At 53.4% G+C, this 16,024-nt stretch overlaps 5 protein-coding genes across 5 annotated transcripts; 3 read left to right on the forward strand and 2 right to left on the reverse strand.

Moving 5' to 3' along the window:
* Positions 1-861: 861 nt before the first annotated feature.
* J7T55_000009 (uncharacterized protein) lies at positions 862-2,451 on the forward strand (the record flags this gene model as incomplete). Its single annotated transcript, XM_053134215.1, has 2 exons — positions 862-1,405; positions 1,514-2,451. The coding sequence occupies 2 exons, from the start codon at positions 862-864 to the stop codon at positions 2,449-2,451; spliced, it is 1,482 nt and encodes a 493-aa protein (XP_052987910.1).
* Positions 2,452-2,843: 392 nt separating this feature from the next.
* Positions 2,844-5,925, forward strand: J7T55_000010 (cytochrome p450; the record flags this gene model as incomplete). Its single annotated transcript, XM_053134216.1, has 5 exons — positions 2,844-2,902; positions 3,180-3,337; positions 3,450-3,507; positions 4,058-5,303; positions 5,389-5,925. The coding sequence occupies 5 exons, from the start codon at positions 2,844-2,846 to the stop codon at positions 5,923-5,925; spliced, it is 2,058 nt and encodes a 685-aa protein (XP_052987911.1).
* Positions 5,926-6,047: 122 nt separating this feature from the next.
* On the reverse strand, positions 6,048-6,569 carry J7T55_000011 (uncharacterized protein; the record flags this gene model as incomplete). Its single annotated transcript, XM_053134217.1, has 2 exons — positions 6,048-6,469; positions 6,548-6,569. 2 exons carry the CDS (start codon positions 6,567-6,569, stop codon positions 6,048-6,050), a joined length of 444 nt encoding a protein of 147 aa, XP_052987912.1.
* A 1,878-nt stretch (positions 6,570-8,447) lies between these two features.
* Positions 8,448-10,158, forward strand: J7T55_000012 (Cytochrome P450 55A3; the record flags this gene model as incomplete). Its single annotated transcript, XM_053134220.1, has 7 exons — positions 8,448-8,636; positions 8,692-8,955; positions 9,043-9,155; positions 9,209-9,392; positions 9,445-9,603; positions 9,677-9,866; positions 10,046-10,158. The coding sequence occupies 7 exons, from the start codon at positions 8,448-8,450 to the stop codon at positions 10,156-10,158; spliced, it is 1,212 nt and encodes a 403-aa protein (XP_052987913.1).
* Positions 10,159-11,124: 966 nt separating this feature from the next.
* On the reverse strand, positions 11,125-14,533 carry J7T55_000013 (uncharacterized protein; the record flags this gene model as incomplete). The annotated part of the gene is made up of 2 exons (XM_053134221.1): positions 11,125-12,492; positions 12,548-14,533. 2 exons carry the CDS (start codon positions 14,531-14,533, stop codon positions 11,125-11,127), a joined length of 3,354 nt encoding a protein of 1,117 aa, XP_052987914.1.
* Between the last annotated feature and the right edge of the window lie 1,491 nt (positions 14,534-16,024).

Below are 16,024 nucleotides of genomic sequence, written 5' to 3' on the forward strand. Positions count from 1 at the left end.
GCTCACAAACATGGCTGCCCCCTTGCCATGTGCTACGCCGCTTCTATTTGCTCCAGTTCCAAGATGATCGAAGTGGCTGGCTACTGTAGGTGCACTGAATCAGTTCCGGCAGTTGTGTTTGTGACTGTGAAATCAGGTCGGATTACCGTGGACATCACCGATAGACCGAGGCACTGGCTAGCGATTATGTCTGGTGGCGCTTCACCGCCATCTTGCTCTTTCTCTTGGGCACCGATTGAGTTTGAAACATTCGAGCAGTATGTTGGCACACCTAATAGCAGTCTAAGTATTTCATAAAACATGAAAATCAACCTGGGATATGCCTCGCTCCCCCCACCAAAGACCAACTGGGACAGGGCACCGTGAGGGACGAACCCAAGCCTACAAATCAAGGGTTCCTGGGAAGCATCCAGTATTTTCGTTTTCTCACAAGTGGCATTATGCGGCTCGTTCGGAAGCGCCAGGTGATGTCTAGACTTGGAGCTCTGCGCCAGACATGCGCGGCCGCGTGACGGTTCACCTGTGAAGGAGGGTGAGTTCGCCCAGACGGATGACCTTGGGAGGCACAAATCACAAATGATTGCGCTACCCTCCCACTAAGATACGTACGGCCTTAGGCACTTCATGACCGAGACAGTCTCTGCGGCTGGCTGAACATGAGTTTACAATGTGCCGCGAATACCTAGCACCTGGTACCCAAGAGTAGACTATCATATATCGATATATACAGGCTGATTGTGGACTCAAACAAAGAATAATGTCAAGTCAAGCTGTCCCCAGACGTAAAGCGTGAGCTTGGTCCAAGATGACGTTTCTCTTGCTTATCTAATACCCCAGCTCCATCGCAGCAAGAGAGTCGACATGGGTCAGGAAGCACGGGCCATCAGCGGCCGTGATGGACGCGTTGGCCGAGACTGCCTGCGGCAACGCCTGTGGCAGCTCTTCGCCTTATGCTTGCGCCGCATCGTGACAACCGACATCTTCATATCCATCAAACAACACAACCCATTACCAGCGCAGCTCGACCACACAGCCTCTAACTCCCTCGCAGACGGTCAAACCTCCTCCACCACCGAGGACAACGGCGGCCAGTCTCCCTCGAGCTCATCCCCTCCGACGTCAGCCCCAATCCCAACCTCAGCTGAAGCTCCCCGAGCAGCCTCCATCACCATGGCGCTCGACAACTACTACCACAACAAGATCGAGGCAATGAAGCTCGAGATCCTCAAGGGTCAGGCTGTCTTGCGCCGTCTCGAGGCCCAGAGAAATGACTACAACTCAAGGGTGCGGCTTCTCCGCGAAGAGCTGGGTCTGTTGCAGCAACCGGGCTCCTACGTTGGAGAGGTCGTCAAGGTAATGAGCACCAAGAAGGTGCTGGTTAAGGTCCATCCCGAGGGCAAATATGGTACGTGTTTCCTTGTTCACCATCACGATCTAAGCACAATGGGGCAGACACCGGGCCAGTCATGCGACGATGGTTCTCACCCCAACATTCTGCTGACAACCACTGCAGTCGTCGACGTATCAGACTCGGTTGATATCGCCAAGCTCACAGTCGGCAAACGGGTTACCCTCCTGTCAGACTCCTACAAACTCGAGAAGATCCTGCCTTCCTCCGTGGATCCCCTCGTCTCCCTCATGATGGTGGAAAAGGTGCCCGACTCAACCTACGACATGATTGGAGGTTTGGACCAACAGATCAAAGAGATCAAAGAAGTCATCGAGCTTGGCCTCAAGCACCCCGAACTCTTCGAATCCCTCGGAATCGCACAACCAAAGGGTGTCCTACTCTACGGCCCACCAGGAACAGGCAAGACCCTCCTGGCAAGGGCAGTAGCCCACCACACAGACTGCAAATTCATCCGAGTGTCCGGATCGGAGCTCGTGCAAAAATACATCGGCGAGGGTTCCCGAATGGTGCGCGAGCTGTTCGTCATGGCGAGAGAGCACGCCCCATCCATCATCTTCATGGACGAGATCGACAGCATCGGCAGCTCGCGGGTCGAAGGCTCCAGTGGTGGCGACTCGGAGGTCCAGCGCACGATGCTGGAGCTGCTCAACCAGCTCGACGGTTTCGAGCCCACCAAGAACATCAAGGTCATCATGGCAACGAACCGGCTCGATATCCTCGACCCGGCGCTGCTGCGACCCGGCCGAATCGACAGGAAGATCGAGTTCCCCCCACCGAGCGTCGAGGCTCGAGCCGACATCCTGCGCATCCACTCTCGCAAGATGAACCTGACCCGTGGACTGAATCTCACCAAGATTGCCGAGAAGATGAACGGCTGCTCCGGTGCCGAGCTCAAGGGCGTGTGCACCGAGGCTGGCATGTACGCCCTGCGTGAGAGGAGAGTGCACGTCACGCAGGAGGACTTTGAGCTGGCCACGGCCAAGATCCTGAACAAGCACGACGGCAGCAAGGAGGTCAGCTTACAGCGTCTGTTCAAGTAGTTTGGCCGGCGCTGGCGAGTTGTGACGCGGTGTGGTGGCCGAAAAGGGGTGGCGGAAGGAAGCAGTGCTTTGAAAAGCAAAAGCAGTGCGCGGGCACTCCTCCGATTTGTACAACACTACGGGTAGAGGTTTTTATTGATGAAATGATGAATAGACTTGCACTGAGCCCAAGTCACCCCTGAGAGCAGCGTCGTGCAGTATCTGGACCCAAAATTCCTGTCGTGTCTAATCATACATTCAATGGGCCTCTATGGACTAATTACATCTATATCTTGAGGAAATCTGTCGGCAGCCACTATGGGATCTGCACAATATCTAGCAGAGAGGCGCGACTGTGGCTGCCCTTGGACCCGTCAGTGTTCTTATACTTGGCCATCCAATCGGTCTCAGCCATGAGCAGAGCGTCCACACGGGCGGTGGCGTTAGCTTACGATCACTTCTTCGTGGTTCTGTGAGAGCATCAGCGCCCACACCCTTGAATATGCCAAACATTTCAATCTTGATCCAGCCTGCCAACTGTTGACTGGAGCTCACAGGCTGCAACTTTGGCGACAACTCCTGAGGCTCAAAAGTATCTTCGCGGAGGGGAATTGATGAATGCCTGCGTGCAATTTTTGTCTCCATCTTTCCAGGTCGACCGCATACTCGACCGGCCGACAGCCTCAAGACATTCCAATTGCAAACACCAACACTTTCTTTCCTCACTAAATCTGAAGAATTGCCGGCAGAGACAATATTGGTATTCTCTTCGATGAGGAGGCACTGCCGCGCGGGGGGCCTGATGGCGAGTCTGCGCGCTCTTTTGAGGGATCCGGCTTTGACATCAGGTTTGAGCGCGAGCGGACAGCTGTGGCGGGCTTGTATGGGACGATAGTCGATGCCAACGGTGAGTCTGAGGACCTTGAGATCTTACGGCTTCATTGTTTGAGTGGAACAGGCTTTTGTATTCCTTGGTCATGCATGACTGTCATGAGAATCAACAGTGCTATTGCTATAAGACGCCGGCTTGATTGTTAGACTGTACCGGTATATCCTTGCCATTGTCAGTCAGGAGACGTGAGTGGTGTAGCTGATTATGTTCTTAAGGCTGTGCTGCATCAATTGAGACCTATGTTTCTTTTGATTTACAATTGCATACTATCCAATACCTGGCAAGAAGTCTTCGGCCATTATTCAGTACACATCGTCGAAGCGCGATCCTTCTGAGCTGCGCTAGTGGTGCGTCTCAAGTAGTGCTTATATTGACTATTGACGTTTTCAAGCTCTTGCTTGCCAATCTTTGCCCGTAATGTCTATCGGTAACTTTAACAACCCGCATGCTTTATCTCCATGTTTATTCGGGCTTTCAAGTCCGTTTACTGTCCGCTTCGTGGCATCCATGTAAGGCAATAATTATTCAAAGTGTCAAGCGATTGGCCGGCGGTACGAATACGGGACCGACGCAGGAGCATGGACACGTTAATGGTTCATGCACCTCAATCTTAATTAAACGTGGAGGTGAAGGGTATCAAGCCTCATCATATCAACTAGACTACATATACTCAGCGCTCATCGACTACTGAGATATTCAGAGTCTTTGTCATTGCTTATCTTCATACAAAAGTAGAACCTTGAGAATGTGGTTCATCTGGTCTATCGCGTTCCTCGTCGTCTACCTCCTCGCGAGCACCGCCATCTCCCTCGCGACGAACTACTCCATCGCACGCAAAACCGGCCTGCCAGTGGTCGTCAGCCCCGTGAGCAAATTCAACCCTCTATGGCTCGTCTTCCAAAGGCGCCTGGCGCCCTGGATGAGGCAGAACCTCCCGCTCGGCCTCGGGTCGTGGACGCGGTACAACGTCCTTAGCTGGTTCTTCGACGACAAGTACCTCCTGGCCCAGGAGCTCGGCAGGTCGTGGATGCACGTGACGCCGCGCGAGATTGAGTTCCACTGCGCCGACCCGGCCGTCAACGCGCAAGTTTTCGGCCGTAGGAGGGACTTCGACAAGCCGCATGAGGTGCTGAACCTGGTCGACATCTACGGGCCTAACATCTCGTCCGTCACGGGCGCCGAGTGGCAGCGCCACCGCCGCATCACAGCCTCGCCGTTTAATGAGCGTAACAATCGTCTCGTCTGGGATGAGGCCCTGCGGCAGGCCGGGCAGGTTGCTGCGTACTGGAGTGGTCGCGGGGCTGAGGGGTTCAACTCCACTGCTGCGGACACGGTGGCTGTGTCTCTGAACATCTTGGCAACTGCTGCGCTTGGAGAGTCTTGGGACTTTCAACCTGCCCATCATGCGGAAACCACAAGGCGTGAAATTCAAAGTGGCGATGGCCAGGCTACGAGCTACCGCGAGAGCCTGCACACCCTTCTCAGCAGCGTGCGCACGCTGGTGCTCACGCCTAAGTGGCTGTACCGCGTGCCGGAATGGTGCATTCCGAGCGAATATTTGTCCCGATTCGTGAGCACTCACAAGGTGTTCGGCAAGTACATGGAGGACATGGTGCGTCAAAGGAAGGCCGATATTGCAAACGGGAATACCAGAACGGATGACTCGACGTTCCTGAGCGCTCTGGTCTTGAAATCTGAAGAAGTCAGACGAGACGAGGAAAGCAAGAAGACCGGCGGCAATACAACTGCAAGTCTGAGCAACGCTGAGCTCTACGGCAACTTGTTTACGTACAACCTTGCCGGGCATGAAACTACGGCCAACTCTCTGAGCTTTGCTATCTATTTACTGGCTGCTTTCCCGGAGTGGCAGGAATGGGTGCGTGAGGAGGTCGATCTGGTCTACGGAGCACCTGTCGATGGGAAGGTGAACGGGGCTTATGAGGATGTATTCCCTAATCTGAAGCGTTGCCGTGCATTCTTGGTAAGCTATTCCCACTGACAGCTCCAGCAGCACGAAACATGGGTATGTCCCCGTGAACGTTGCAGCACTAACTGCTTTCAATTAGTTCGAGACACTCCGCTTCTATGCCCCGGTGCTGAGTATCAATAAGGCCACTGTCGGACCTCATGGCCAGGAATTATTGATTGGTGGCAGATCCGTCGTAATCCCGCCCGGGACGACAGTGGCACCGAACGTAATCGCCTCCCACACCATGCCTGAGGTATGGGGAGAGGATCACCTGGTCTTCCGACCCGATCGATGGATTGAGCAATCTAGTGACATCGCCTCTGAGGTGCTTCTGGACATGCCCGTTTCAGTTGCAGAGAAAATGACATCTTCCGACGGCAAAGGCATTACTTACTTCCCCTGGTCATCCGGTAGCCGCGTCTGCCCAGGAAAGAAATTCTCGCAGGTCGAGGTGATGGCCGTCGTCTCGAGTCTCTTGCTGGATTATAGAGTCGAGGTCGTGCCAGAGGGTTTAGAGACAGAGGAGCAGGCTCGGAAGCGATGTCTTGAGGTTATAGAGGATAGTGAGACCCAAATCACTTTGCAGATGAGGCGGCCTGATACTGTGTCGCTCAGGGCGGTGAAGAGGACGTAAAATTAAAGCCATAGAGGAGTACGAACGAAAATTAGCCAGCCAGACTGAGCTGCGTGGGGGACCGGAAGAAATCCATCATCAGCTACTAGACCTCGCGTTCTCTGAAGTCAGGTGGCTTGATCTTAATGCCCATTTACTCCATTCACGCCGTTCACACCGTTCACTCCATTGGTCTGCTGCCCTTGCTGCCTCTGCCCCTCAATAGCAAACGCCCTCAAAGTCTCCAGGTCGACACTTCTCAGCGCGCTCTCCTCCGTAGCCTCCAGGTCAATCTTCGGGACGGCGCTTCTCGGGATGCTGCCACTCTCAAAGGCCCGGAAGGCCTGGAGCCACCGGCCTGTACACAAGCACCACTTGCACCCTTCGCTGAGGCCCACGGGGCGAAGGTCGTTGCCCTGGCGCGCCGTGTAATCGAGAAAATCCTCCGAGACGATGCCCGCCACGGCGTGATTGCCGCGGTCCATCGCGGTGGTGCGGCAGTAGCCATCGCGGTGGAAGCCTGTCATCGGCTGTGTCGAGAAGAGCTTTAGGGGCTGGCGGAACACTGTATCACAGTGAGTGCCTACTCAATCTCAAAGGGGCATGTTTGAATGGGAGTTCAACGTCCAAAGGCCATACTCACCGTTGAGACTTGCGTTAGACATGATGTACAGCGGCCAAATGTAGTGCATGTGATGTATGTTAGTGAGTGGAGAAAATGTGTAATTTTACTACATGAGACGATCATCAAGCGTTATGGTGGGAAGAATAGAGGTTGTCTAGATGAGAGACGCTTAGATTTGCCTTCACAGTGATGTCATAGACATATCTCAGTTCCGGCAGAAGGCTAAGCTATGGCGCCCTTCTTACTCCGAAACAATCCTCTGTGCCGTAGATGGTAATCTCACTGTTTATGGAAGCTTTTATGTTTTTACTGTTCTGACCTCCAAAATTCGCTTGATTGGTTCTGGTCAGCAAGACTAGTCCTAGCCGCACACGACTGAGCAACCAAATGCTTCTATACAGATTGCATCTTCCCTGCTTTTGATTCTGATACTCAGCAGTCGTAGCACATTCAGTGTAAACATGGTTTCTGTAATTTCAATTTTCAGCAATCAGAGAGCCAGAATTCTTCTGGTGCACAGACAAATATTGATATGTAAATCCAAAACAGCAGCACAGGCGTGAGAAGTTGGCAGTGGATTGGCAACAACTTCAGCAGTTGTTCTCACCTTCTTGACGGGAGACAGGTGTGCCTTTCCATCTTGCTTCTGAGAGCAAGATTCGTGGCCTCTTCTCAGCATAGGAAGTGCTTGGTGGCTTGTTATGAAGAAGTTCAGGCGAGAGTCAAAGTGTGGGAGATAGAAACATCAGGTGAGTGTTTTTAAATCTTGTTGGCCTCTTGTCACCTCTTATGCCCCGTACGTCAGCTTCATTTCAGAAGCCTCTTGAAATATTTGGAAGGCCTCACTGGGAGTTGATGAGTGTTCGAGCGGTGTTTGGGGTGCTGGAGCTGGCGCTGGAGCTGGCGCTGACATCTTGTCTTGGTGGTGGCCATATGTGGCAGCTGAGTCCCGTACCACGACTCTACGACCATCGACAGAATCAACTCTTCGTCAGGAATGACGATCATTGTAACAATTATGAATTTCAAACCTGGTGGTCCATTTTTCGGGATTGCAGAGGTGGGCTAGAAGACCTCAAGCTGAGTGTTGTGAAGAAGATACAGCACAAAAAGTGTTGGTGCAAACAATTAATGGTCTTTATTTACTTATCCGGTAGATTGTGTTTTATCTAAATGGTTATTCCAAATCTTACTCTCAATTAGGAATTGGCTTTAGCTTCGACACTTTGGATATTGTTCGTCTCTGGGCAGAATCTTGGTAATCAACGAATATACATCCTCGGAGAACCGGAAATGCGTCTTCGTTCTCCATCGAAGCTCAACTATTACAAGTCCATGATTTCTAAGCCATGCATGATTTAAGGAAACATGACTAGCCTCACCCGACTTTCAATAATACACATCGCCAGAAAAGTTTTAGACGCTGCAGAGTCAGGACATGGCGGACCCATCTGGCATCACGAGTGGCCACAACCCGGTTCCGAAGAAGTCAGATCTGAACAACTCCACGGCTCTTCCCGCTCCATGTCAGCACATCACCAGCCAACATAATCCCTGTGTGCCATGCTCTTGTGAGACATTCCTGGTAAATGCAGCCTTTGCTCCAGCGGCACTGGCCAGCCGGGTCTTCCGCATTACGATCTCATTTTTCAACATCGTGGAGTGTCGCTCATGATCAGACTACAACCCACCACGAGATGTACTTTCGCCCACCGGCTGTGCTTTCGGACAATGGAGTTCAGTGACGTAGTTCCAAAATAATTCAAAGAATATAAAATGTTGATTGAGTCTCGCCAAAAGCCGTGGAGATTGGAGCATCACCGAGCTGCTCACATCCTCTTCCATAATTTCTACGTCCCGTCTACTCAGGTCTTTCAAGATCACTCCAAACCTCAGGTACCCCTTCTCAACCCGCAAAATGACAGCCGCCGAGCCGCCTTCCTTCCCATTCAAGCGCGCCTCCGGCCTCGAGCCACCAGCCGAATACGCCCGCCTCCGCGCCACAGAGCCCGCCTCCCGCGTCAAGCTCTTCGACGGCTCGGTGGCATGGCTTGTGACCAAGTATAAGGATGTCTGCGCCGTGGCTACAGACACCCGCTTGTCCAAGGTGAACCTTTTCAGAATCCCTGATTTTTCAAAGTGGCTAACACGACGCACCGTAGGAACGCACGAGACCAGGTTTCCCGGAACTCAGCGCCGGTGGCAAAGCAGCCGCCAAAAACAAGCCCACCTTCGTCGACATGGACCCTCCTGCCCACATGTACCAGAGGTCCATGGTTGAGCCTTTCTTCGTCTCCGAGCATGTTGAGACGATGGAACCGTACATCCAGAAGACGGTTGACCAGCTTCTTGATCAGATGATTGCGAGGGGGTGCAAGGAGCCAGTTGACCTCATTGAGAACTTCGCCTTGCCAGTGCCTTCTTATGTAAGTGGGACTTGCAAAGTTAACTATTATTGAGCGTTGGTTGGGGTTTTAAATCAAACTTGTGATGCTGACGTGAATGCCGGGAAGATCATCTACACCATCCTCGGCGTCCCCTTTGAAGATCTCGAATACCTGACCCAGCAAAACGCGATCCGCACAAACGGCAGCGGCACAGCTCTCCAGGCGCAAGCCGCCAATCAGTAAGCCGTCTCATACTCGTTTTCTTCCATCAGCTTACCCACGCGCCCTTCAGGGAACTGCTCGACTACCTCGCCACTTTGGTCGACAAGCGCTCCGCACAGCCCAAGGACGACCTCATCAGCAAACTCGTCGTCGAGCAGCTGAGACCGGGACACATTGAAAAGGCCGATGCCGTGCAAATCGCGTTCCTGCTGCTGGTCGCGGGTAATGCCACGATGGTGAACATGATTGCGCTCGTAAGGGTCTCTCCTCTCTAGTGTGGTCTGGCTGATGGCTAACGCAAGCCAGGGCGTGGTCGAACTCCTCCGCAACCCTTCCCAACTTCAGGATCTGAAATCCAATCCCTCCCTCTCGAAGGCCTTCGTCGAGGAACTCTGCAGATATCACACTGGGTCCTCCATGGCGATGAAGAGGGTAGCCAAGGAGGACATTGTCCTCGGCGGCAAGGTAGGCCTTCCATTCGCCTGCCCCGTCTTTCCTAGGCTACCCCAGGGGGATGGTCGAGACTGAGATGATGTAGACCATTAAAGCAGGCGAAGGCATCATCGCTGCCAACGCCTCCGGCAATCGTGACGAAGAAGTCTTCCCGGACCCGGACGTCTTCGACATGCATCGCACCCCAGACCCGAACCACGCCCTGGGCTTCGGCTTCGGCTCGCACCGGTGCATCGCCGAGCCCCTTGCACGCGCCGAGATGGAGCTTGTGTTTGGTAAGTAGGGCTTCTGTGACATTTCCCTCTGAACCTCAGTTCTACACGTTCATGTAACTTCCCCGTCCACGCTTCCGTCAGCTCCTCCACTCCTCCGTACTCTGTGTCACTATCTTTCGTAGGATCGCAATCTGGTAGGCATAAAGCATGTAATGCAGATGACTGACGCGCCAAACCAGCCACTCTCTTCCAGAAACTGCCCAACCTTCAAATCGCTGTTCCAATCTCTGAGCTGGAGTTCACACCACTTCACAAGGACGTCGGCGTGGTAAAGCTCCCAGTGACATGGTAAACGCTGTCATCTACACAACCAACACGGATATTGCTCGGGTCTTGAGGACTGAAAGCAAGACATCTTCTAACGTGTCGAAATGGGGAGTGGGAAAGCACAAAAGCATTCCGCGAAGGGCTGTGTTGGAGTTTACATTGATGAGGACTTGATTTGTACTATGTTTCCATATTGTTGGCCAAGACGCTGCTCTAATACATCCATTATGTCTATAATTCCCCATGAAAAGATTCTCAAGCTCCATATATAGATTGAAAAGCATGAACTTTCAGAATTTAATTGTTTTACTATCGCCAGTTGTACACAATATGAATACTAGTAATGCGTGTGCTACACCTTGTTGAAGTGTATCCAAGTTTGAATGAATCGGAGGTTACATTAGATGGCTTGAGCGTGTGAATATTTGGAAGTCACACAATACCGTTCTTGCGTAGATGATATTTGTCGATGTAGATACAAACAAATAAAGTTAAACCAGGCACGCATCAACCGTAATCCCAGCCAGCCTGCCTGTCCAACCAAGAAATACATGTCAAGCGGAAGGCAAATAAAATTGTACTCATGGACAGCATTGATATTGATATTGGAGGTGTAATATGGGACACATAATCGACCGTCTGTTATACACAGATGCTCCGGTGAACCCAGACCCGTGCCGTTTCTCTGTTCTGAACCATGCCAACGCCGTGGGAAAAGGACCACAGTGGTCTATCTGTCCCAAGCCTACCCTAGGCTCCGTGTACCTAATAACGCCTGGAATAATAAGGGTTTGGTATTCCCTGTACCGCCCGTAACCGAAATGTATCTGATGCAACCCGTATCTGTAGTGGTAAAAAAGCTGAACGACCGATATTTGCTGCGAAAACTCATTCAATCGAGATCCACCGTCTTCCAAACCATGCCCACGACCGACATCGCCCCGGGGATTGGGGCATTCTCGTCACCGCCTGGTGGATTGGCACGCAATTCCTACTTCGAGTGTCCCACGTGGGCCACAGTTCCGCTGCGGCCCCTAGCCCGCATCGCGGCTGTGCCACCGGCTCCTGTCCCGGGTGCACCGACAACAGAGCCCGCAGGGCCGCCGCGCTCCTGCAGTCTCCACACCCACTCGACAACCGTCTCGTAGCAGAGAACGAATTGGCGGAGCGTTTGCACCATCGACAGGCGCTGGCACCGGAAATCAGTAACGGTGGAAGCAATGAGATCCATAGTGTCGTCGTCAATCCACGAGGTATCGATGCTGCCATAGTCGTCCTCGCTATCGGATGAGGAAGAAGAACGAGCGGGAGACGGTGATGCCATGGTTATGTCGGGGAAGACAGGTGATAGCGGCGGCGCAGCGGTGCCGGGACTGATGGCGTCGTCGAAAGGATCTCGCCGTTCGGTTCGGTCGCTGAATGCGCCTTGAAGCGAGTTGAAAGACAGACCGGCCATGGCGATGTCTCCCTCCCGGTCGTGGTTGGCCTGGGGAGGGGGTTGCAGCTTGTGGGCGCGGACCTTCTTCTCAATATTGGCGTTGGCCTTCTTGATATTGCGCATCCTTTGACGCTTGAGCATGTCGATAACGCTGTCAACTGTGCAGAAAGTTCCAGTGCGTCCACAGCCTGCGGAGCAGTGGACAAGCATCGGCCGCGCATTCTGGTCCGCCTCAGGCTCTTCCCACCAAGCGAGAGGCATTCCACTTTGGGCACGACTGCGTTTCTTGGGACTGCGTGCAGGTTTTCCCTGTCCGGACGATTCAGACTGCCGAGGACTTTGGGCCGAGGCTAGTGTGGTATTAACGTCAACAGGAAGGGCTGCCCGCTGCATGACATTTGCGAGGTCGACAAGGGCAAGGAGGTGACTGGGCTGAGCGGGCGCGCCGAAGTCGGGCCAGGAAGGATAGTGCAGATGCGTGATCTCGCGCATGGGAGCGAAGGGGTGAGCAGCATGAGACAGTGCGAACTTTCGAATGATCACATATGGAGTCTCGCCATGGCTGGAAGGATTCGCAGCCGACTTGGGCTGACCCTGCTGTGGACTGGCATCCAGAGTCGTCGTGGTGTTTGCCCTTCTTCGGCCCATTTCAGCCGCTGCGGCACCAAAGCCGAAGGCATCGTCTGGCTGGGCGGTGCTGGAAGAGGAGCCTGAATCACTGGAATCGACCGATGTGACGGGCTGTGAACTATTCTTGTCGATATCAAGTGACACTTTCTTCTCTGACAGCGCCCGGAGTTTAAGGGATCCGAATTCCCGGTCCTTCCAGTACGGGTGACATTTGAGTTGACCGCCCTCGGATTCTGCTGTGAGCATCACAATCACACGAACATCTTGATCCCAGATTACGGACCAGAAATCCTATGGAAAGGTTAGCTAATGCGCACTGGTGCAGAAGTAGGCTCGATTTCCTTACCTCGAAGGTCGCCGGCAGTGGGCCCTGGCTGGCGATGTACCTTTTGTGACTTCTGGACGCCTTGACGTGGCTGGCGTTCACATAATCGCAGGCGCCTTCAGGCTTCCCCTCCAGTTTGACACGAGCATGTTCGAATGGAAGGATGTCCTTGTAGCGGTTCTTGCTGCCCTTCTCAATACCGCTCAACACGACCTTCTCATTTGCTTCTCCTCCAGCACCCACGGCTGTCCCGGGGTTGAGGTAGGAATAAGCACCCTTCATGCGTGACTGCTCGGCCAGTTCGATCTTCAGGAACTTGTCGCTGACCTTCTTTCCCTTGTCCGATGGAGTCGCAGCCTCACGCAACCATCCCGGAAGTGCTTCCATCTCTGTTCCTTGCGGCACTTTAACATCCATCTGCCCGACACCATCGACTAGGTCCTGGTTCTGTCGAATATTGGCAAAGAAGGGATTCGCTGCGCTACTCGTGTTGGGAAGCATTACTCCGCCGACGACAGGTGCGATACTCGGTCTTCCTCCGTCGTTGCTCGAGCCGCCGGCGCCTGCTAATGACAGCGTCGGCCGGCCAGGAGCCTGCTCTGAAGTATTGCCCTTCTCTATGAGGGCCGGATAGGATGCGGCAAAGGCGTTAAATCCGCCCCTCAAGACCGAGCACTGACCAGCGTAGCCCTCGTTAGTGAATTTCTTGATTGTGTTCATAGCGGAAACAGCGTCTTTCCTCTCGGACGAGAACGCGTCATAGACCACGATATGTTTGGTGTCTCGCCACTTCGCAAACTTCTCCTGATCAGAATTGCCTTGAAAGGTTTGTTGAAGCTTTTGAAGATTGAACGTGGCACGCTTCAGTAATGTCGTTGGTATGCACAAATTCAACGCTCCTTTGATGCGAGACTGTGCATATTGTGGAGAAACCCGTAGATCCAGAAGTAATACCTCGTTTTTGGAGGGAGAGTCCAACATTTCCTTTAACTGTGTCGGCGCGATCATAGACGGCGCGGCCGCTTCCAGCGTAGCAGGCACCGTGTCTGATCGGGCCTTGAGATGCGAGACTGGATTTGGCGACGGCGGATCGGCCTTGTCATGCACCAACGACAATCTGGGGTGACGATCATCCACCTTGGACAGCCCGCCTCTTTTATCTGAGGATGAATCAAACTGCGCGGGCGACTCATGTCTTGGCAGATTGAAGAAGCTGGGCTGATTGACACTTGCTTCTGAGTTACGTTTTGAATCGGCAGAAACATACGCAGAGTCGTGTGTGTTGATGCTGGCGCTGTCCACATCCATTTTCTCGGGAATCGCCTCCTTCAACCTCGGCATCTCGGTGGTATGAAGAGGCGACTGGGTGAGCACCGATGTGTCGGTGCCGTGAGTGTTCCATCTTGAAGGACGCGGCCTCATTGCTGGTGGTCCCGATGCAAGTGTGAGAGGCGTAGTGCCTCCAAAATGAGATGATCCCAGGTTAAAAGATGATCTTCCCCTATTTGCATCTGCCTGCCTTTTGAAAGCTTCAAAATCCGGGTTGGCATCGAGAGGCACCTGCTTCGGTAGAGCGGCGCCAAAGCTCTTCACCGATGACGTTGAGGGACTCCATCTATCTTGACCGGCACCGCCTGTTTCCATAGCGTCCACGGACTCGACCTGCTGCCCAAAATAGTTGGGAGAAGGAGTTCTCGCATCTTGACATTGTACTTGTCCTAGCGGTGTGGACGAGAGATGTTTGGGGGTGGCTGACGGAGAAAGCTTGGGAGGCTGCGAGGCGGCGACCGACAGAGGACCGCGGGGAGAGGCCATGGGTGACGAGGGCTTGGTCGAGGTCTTCGACTGGTTACTTGATTGTGACCGTGCGTGGGAGGAGCTGGTCGAGGGAAATGGTTGCGCAGGGTGAGATTTTGACGTAATAGGCGGTGGTCGTGAGGTTTTCATGTTGTAGTAAACGGTGGGAGCAGGGCGCTCGAAATTGTTCCTCGATTCTGGAGGCGCCATCGCCCTGTGGTTTATGTGGGCTCTATGCGAGTTGTCGCCGCTGACATGCAAAAGTGGGTTTGTTCTTAGGCGAAGCTTTCGTCCACGTCTTGCGGTGTCAGGGCCGTCCTGCCTTCGAGTAACTTTCATAAGGTCATGTTCACCAAACGGCTGCATATGGTGATTTCTAATTTCGTTGGTCGGAGGTGGCCAAGTTCGAGGTATGGGTGGCGATGGCTGACTTCACCCGGCTTGCTCTCTCACCGTGTCTCGGCGAGTCTCGAAATTCCTTCTTCGTAAGGCCGGCGTGTGACCAAAAAGTGAGAGGTCTATTGTCTCGGATAGTCGACTGGCGCGGGCTTCATGTGAGGCTGGAAGGAGGCGAGGTTGTCGAGCAGCACAGAAACGACCGGAGCAGAGACGTGGGAATCGAAGGTCGCCGGGAAATGGGAATTGATGTCGGAATGGGATTCATGGGGGTCCAAGGGTGGATTGGATATGATAGTAGTAATACTTGGTGGTCCCAGACCCTTGCTGCGTTGCCTGTGGGGAAGGTTGTCCAACAAGTCGAGGCTGCTGATGGGCACAGTACATAGATGTCATCAGCAAGTTCCCTGCAGAGAGGGCGGCAGGGGACAAGGGGGTCTGGGATGGGGAGGGGTCGAGGCCCATCAATTTCAGGTCAGGGAACACGCAAATGGACCCTTGGGATGAGGAGACCCAACCGACCTCGGGGAGGTACGTACTGTAGATTCAGGTGGGTCGCCAGGTTGCTACAGCTCTACTATGAACAGGGAAACAAGAGACAAAGTCAGAGTGTTAGACAGGAATTGATCAATGCGCTTGGGAATTATTGAAGCGAAGTCAAGGTGAAAATGTGAAAAGGGACCACCAAACTTGGTCACGGCCACTGCCACGGCCACGACCTCCAGAAGCAGAGGAACCCGAAAAGTAGGGGTCCAAGAGATGGGGGGAGACCACCTTGCCAGCCTGGGTGCTTGGGTAGTGTGAGGTGCGGAACAAGCCTTTGCTGGACTTGGCCGTCTGTTTTGGGAATCGCCTCGACCGTCGCCTGGGCTAGAGAAAGAGGGGTCCTGTCAGACGTGATACGCCGTATCTACCTACTGCTAGTCTCATGCCGACATGAGGCGAGGCCTAATAGCACGCAACTGGTCTAAAGCTCGAACAGGACTGGCACGGCACGTCGTCTTGAATGGTCTATGTGATGCTGAGCGATAGCTCTTCCTGTTCGCCCGAGATCATCAACATGCAGATTGTACTGCCGAAGAATAACCCCCCGGACCACTGATCCGTTGTGTCGGCCATGCTGATCGACGCCGTACCGCGCAGACAGTAGTTTACTGCACAGACTCACAGACACACAAACATCTTGGATGGTAAGATGGATGGAAAGACACGAGGTGGACGAAGACAGCACACGGGGAGACGAGGGGGGTCGTGCAAGGAAGACGTACGGAGCAATTGTTCAGAGAGGGAAGTGATCTACGCCGC

The sequence above is a fragment of the Diaporthe amygdali genome, assembly GCF_026229845.1.
Source record: "Diaporthe amygdali strain CAA958 chromosome Unknown NODE_43_length_333103_cov_65_012416, whole genome shotgun sequence".
NCBI classification, from domain to species: domain Eukaryota; kingdom Fungi; phylum Ascomycota; class Sordariomycetes; order Diaporthales; family Diaporthaceae; genus Diaporthe; species Diaporthe amygdali.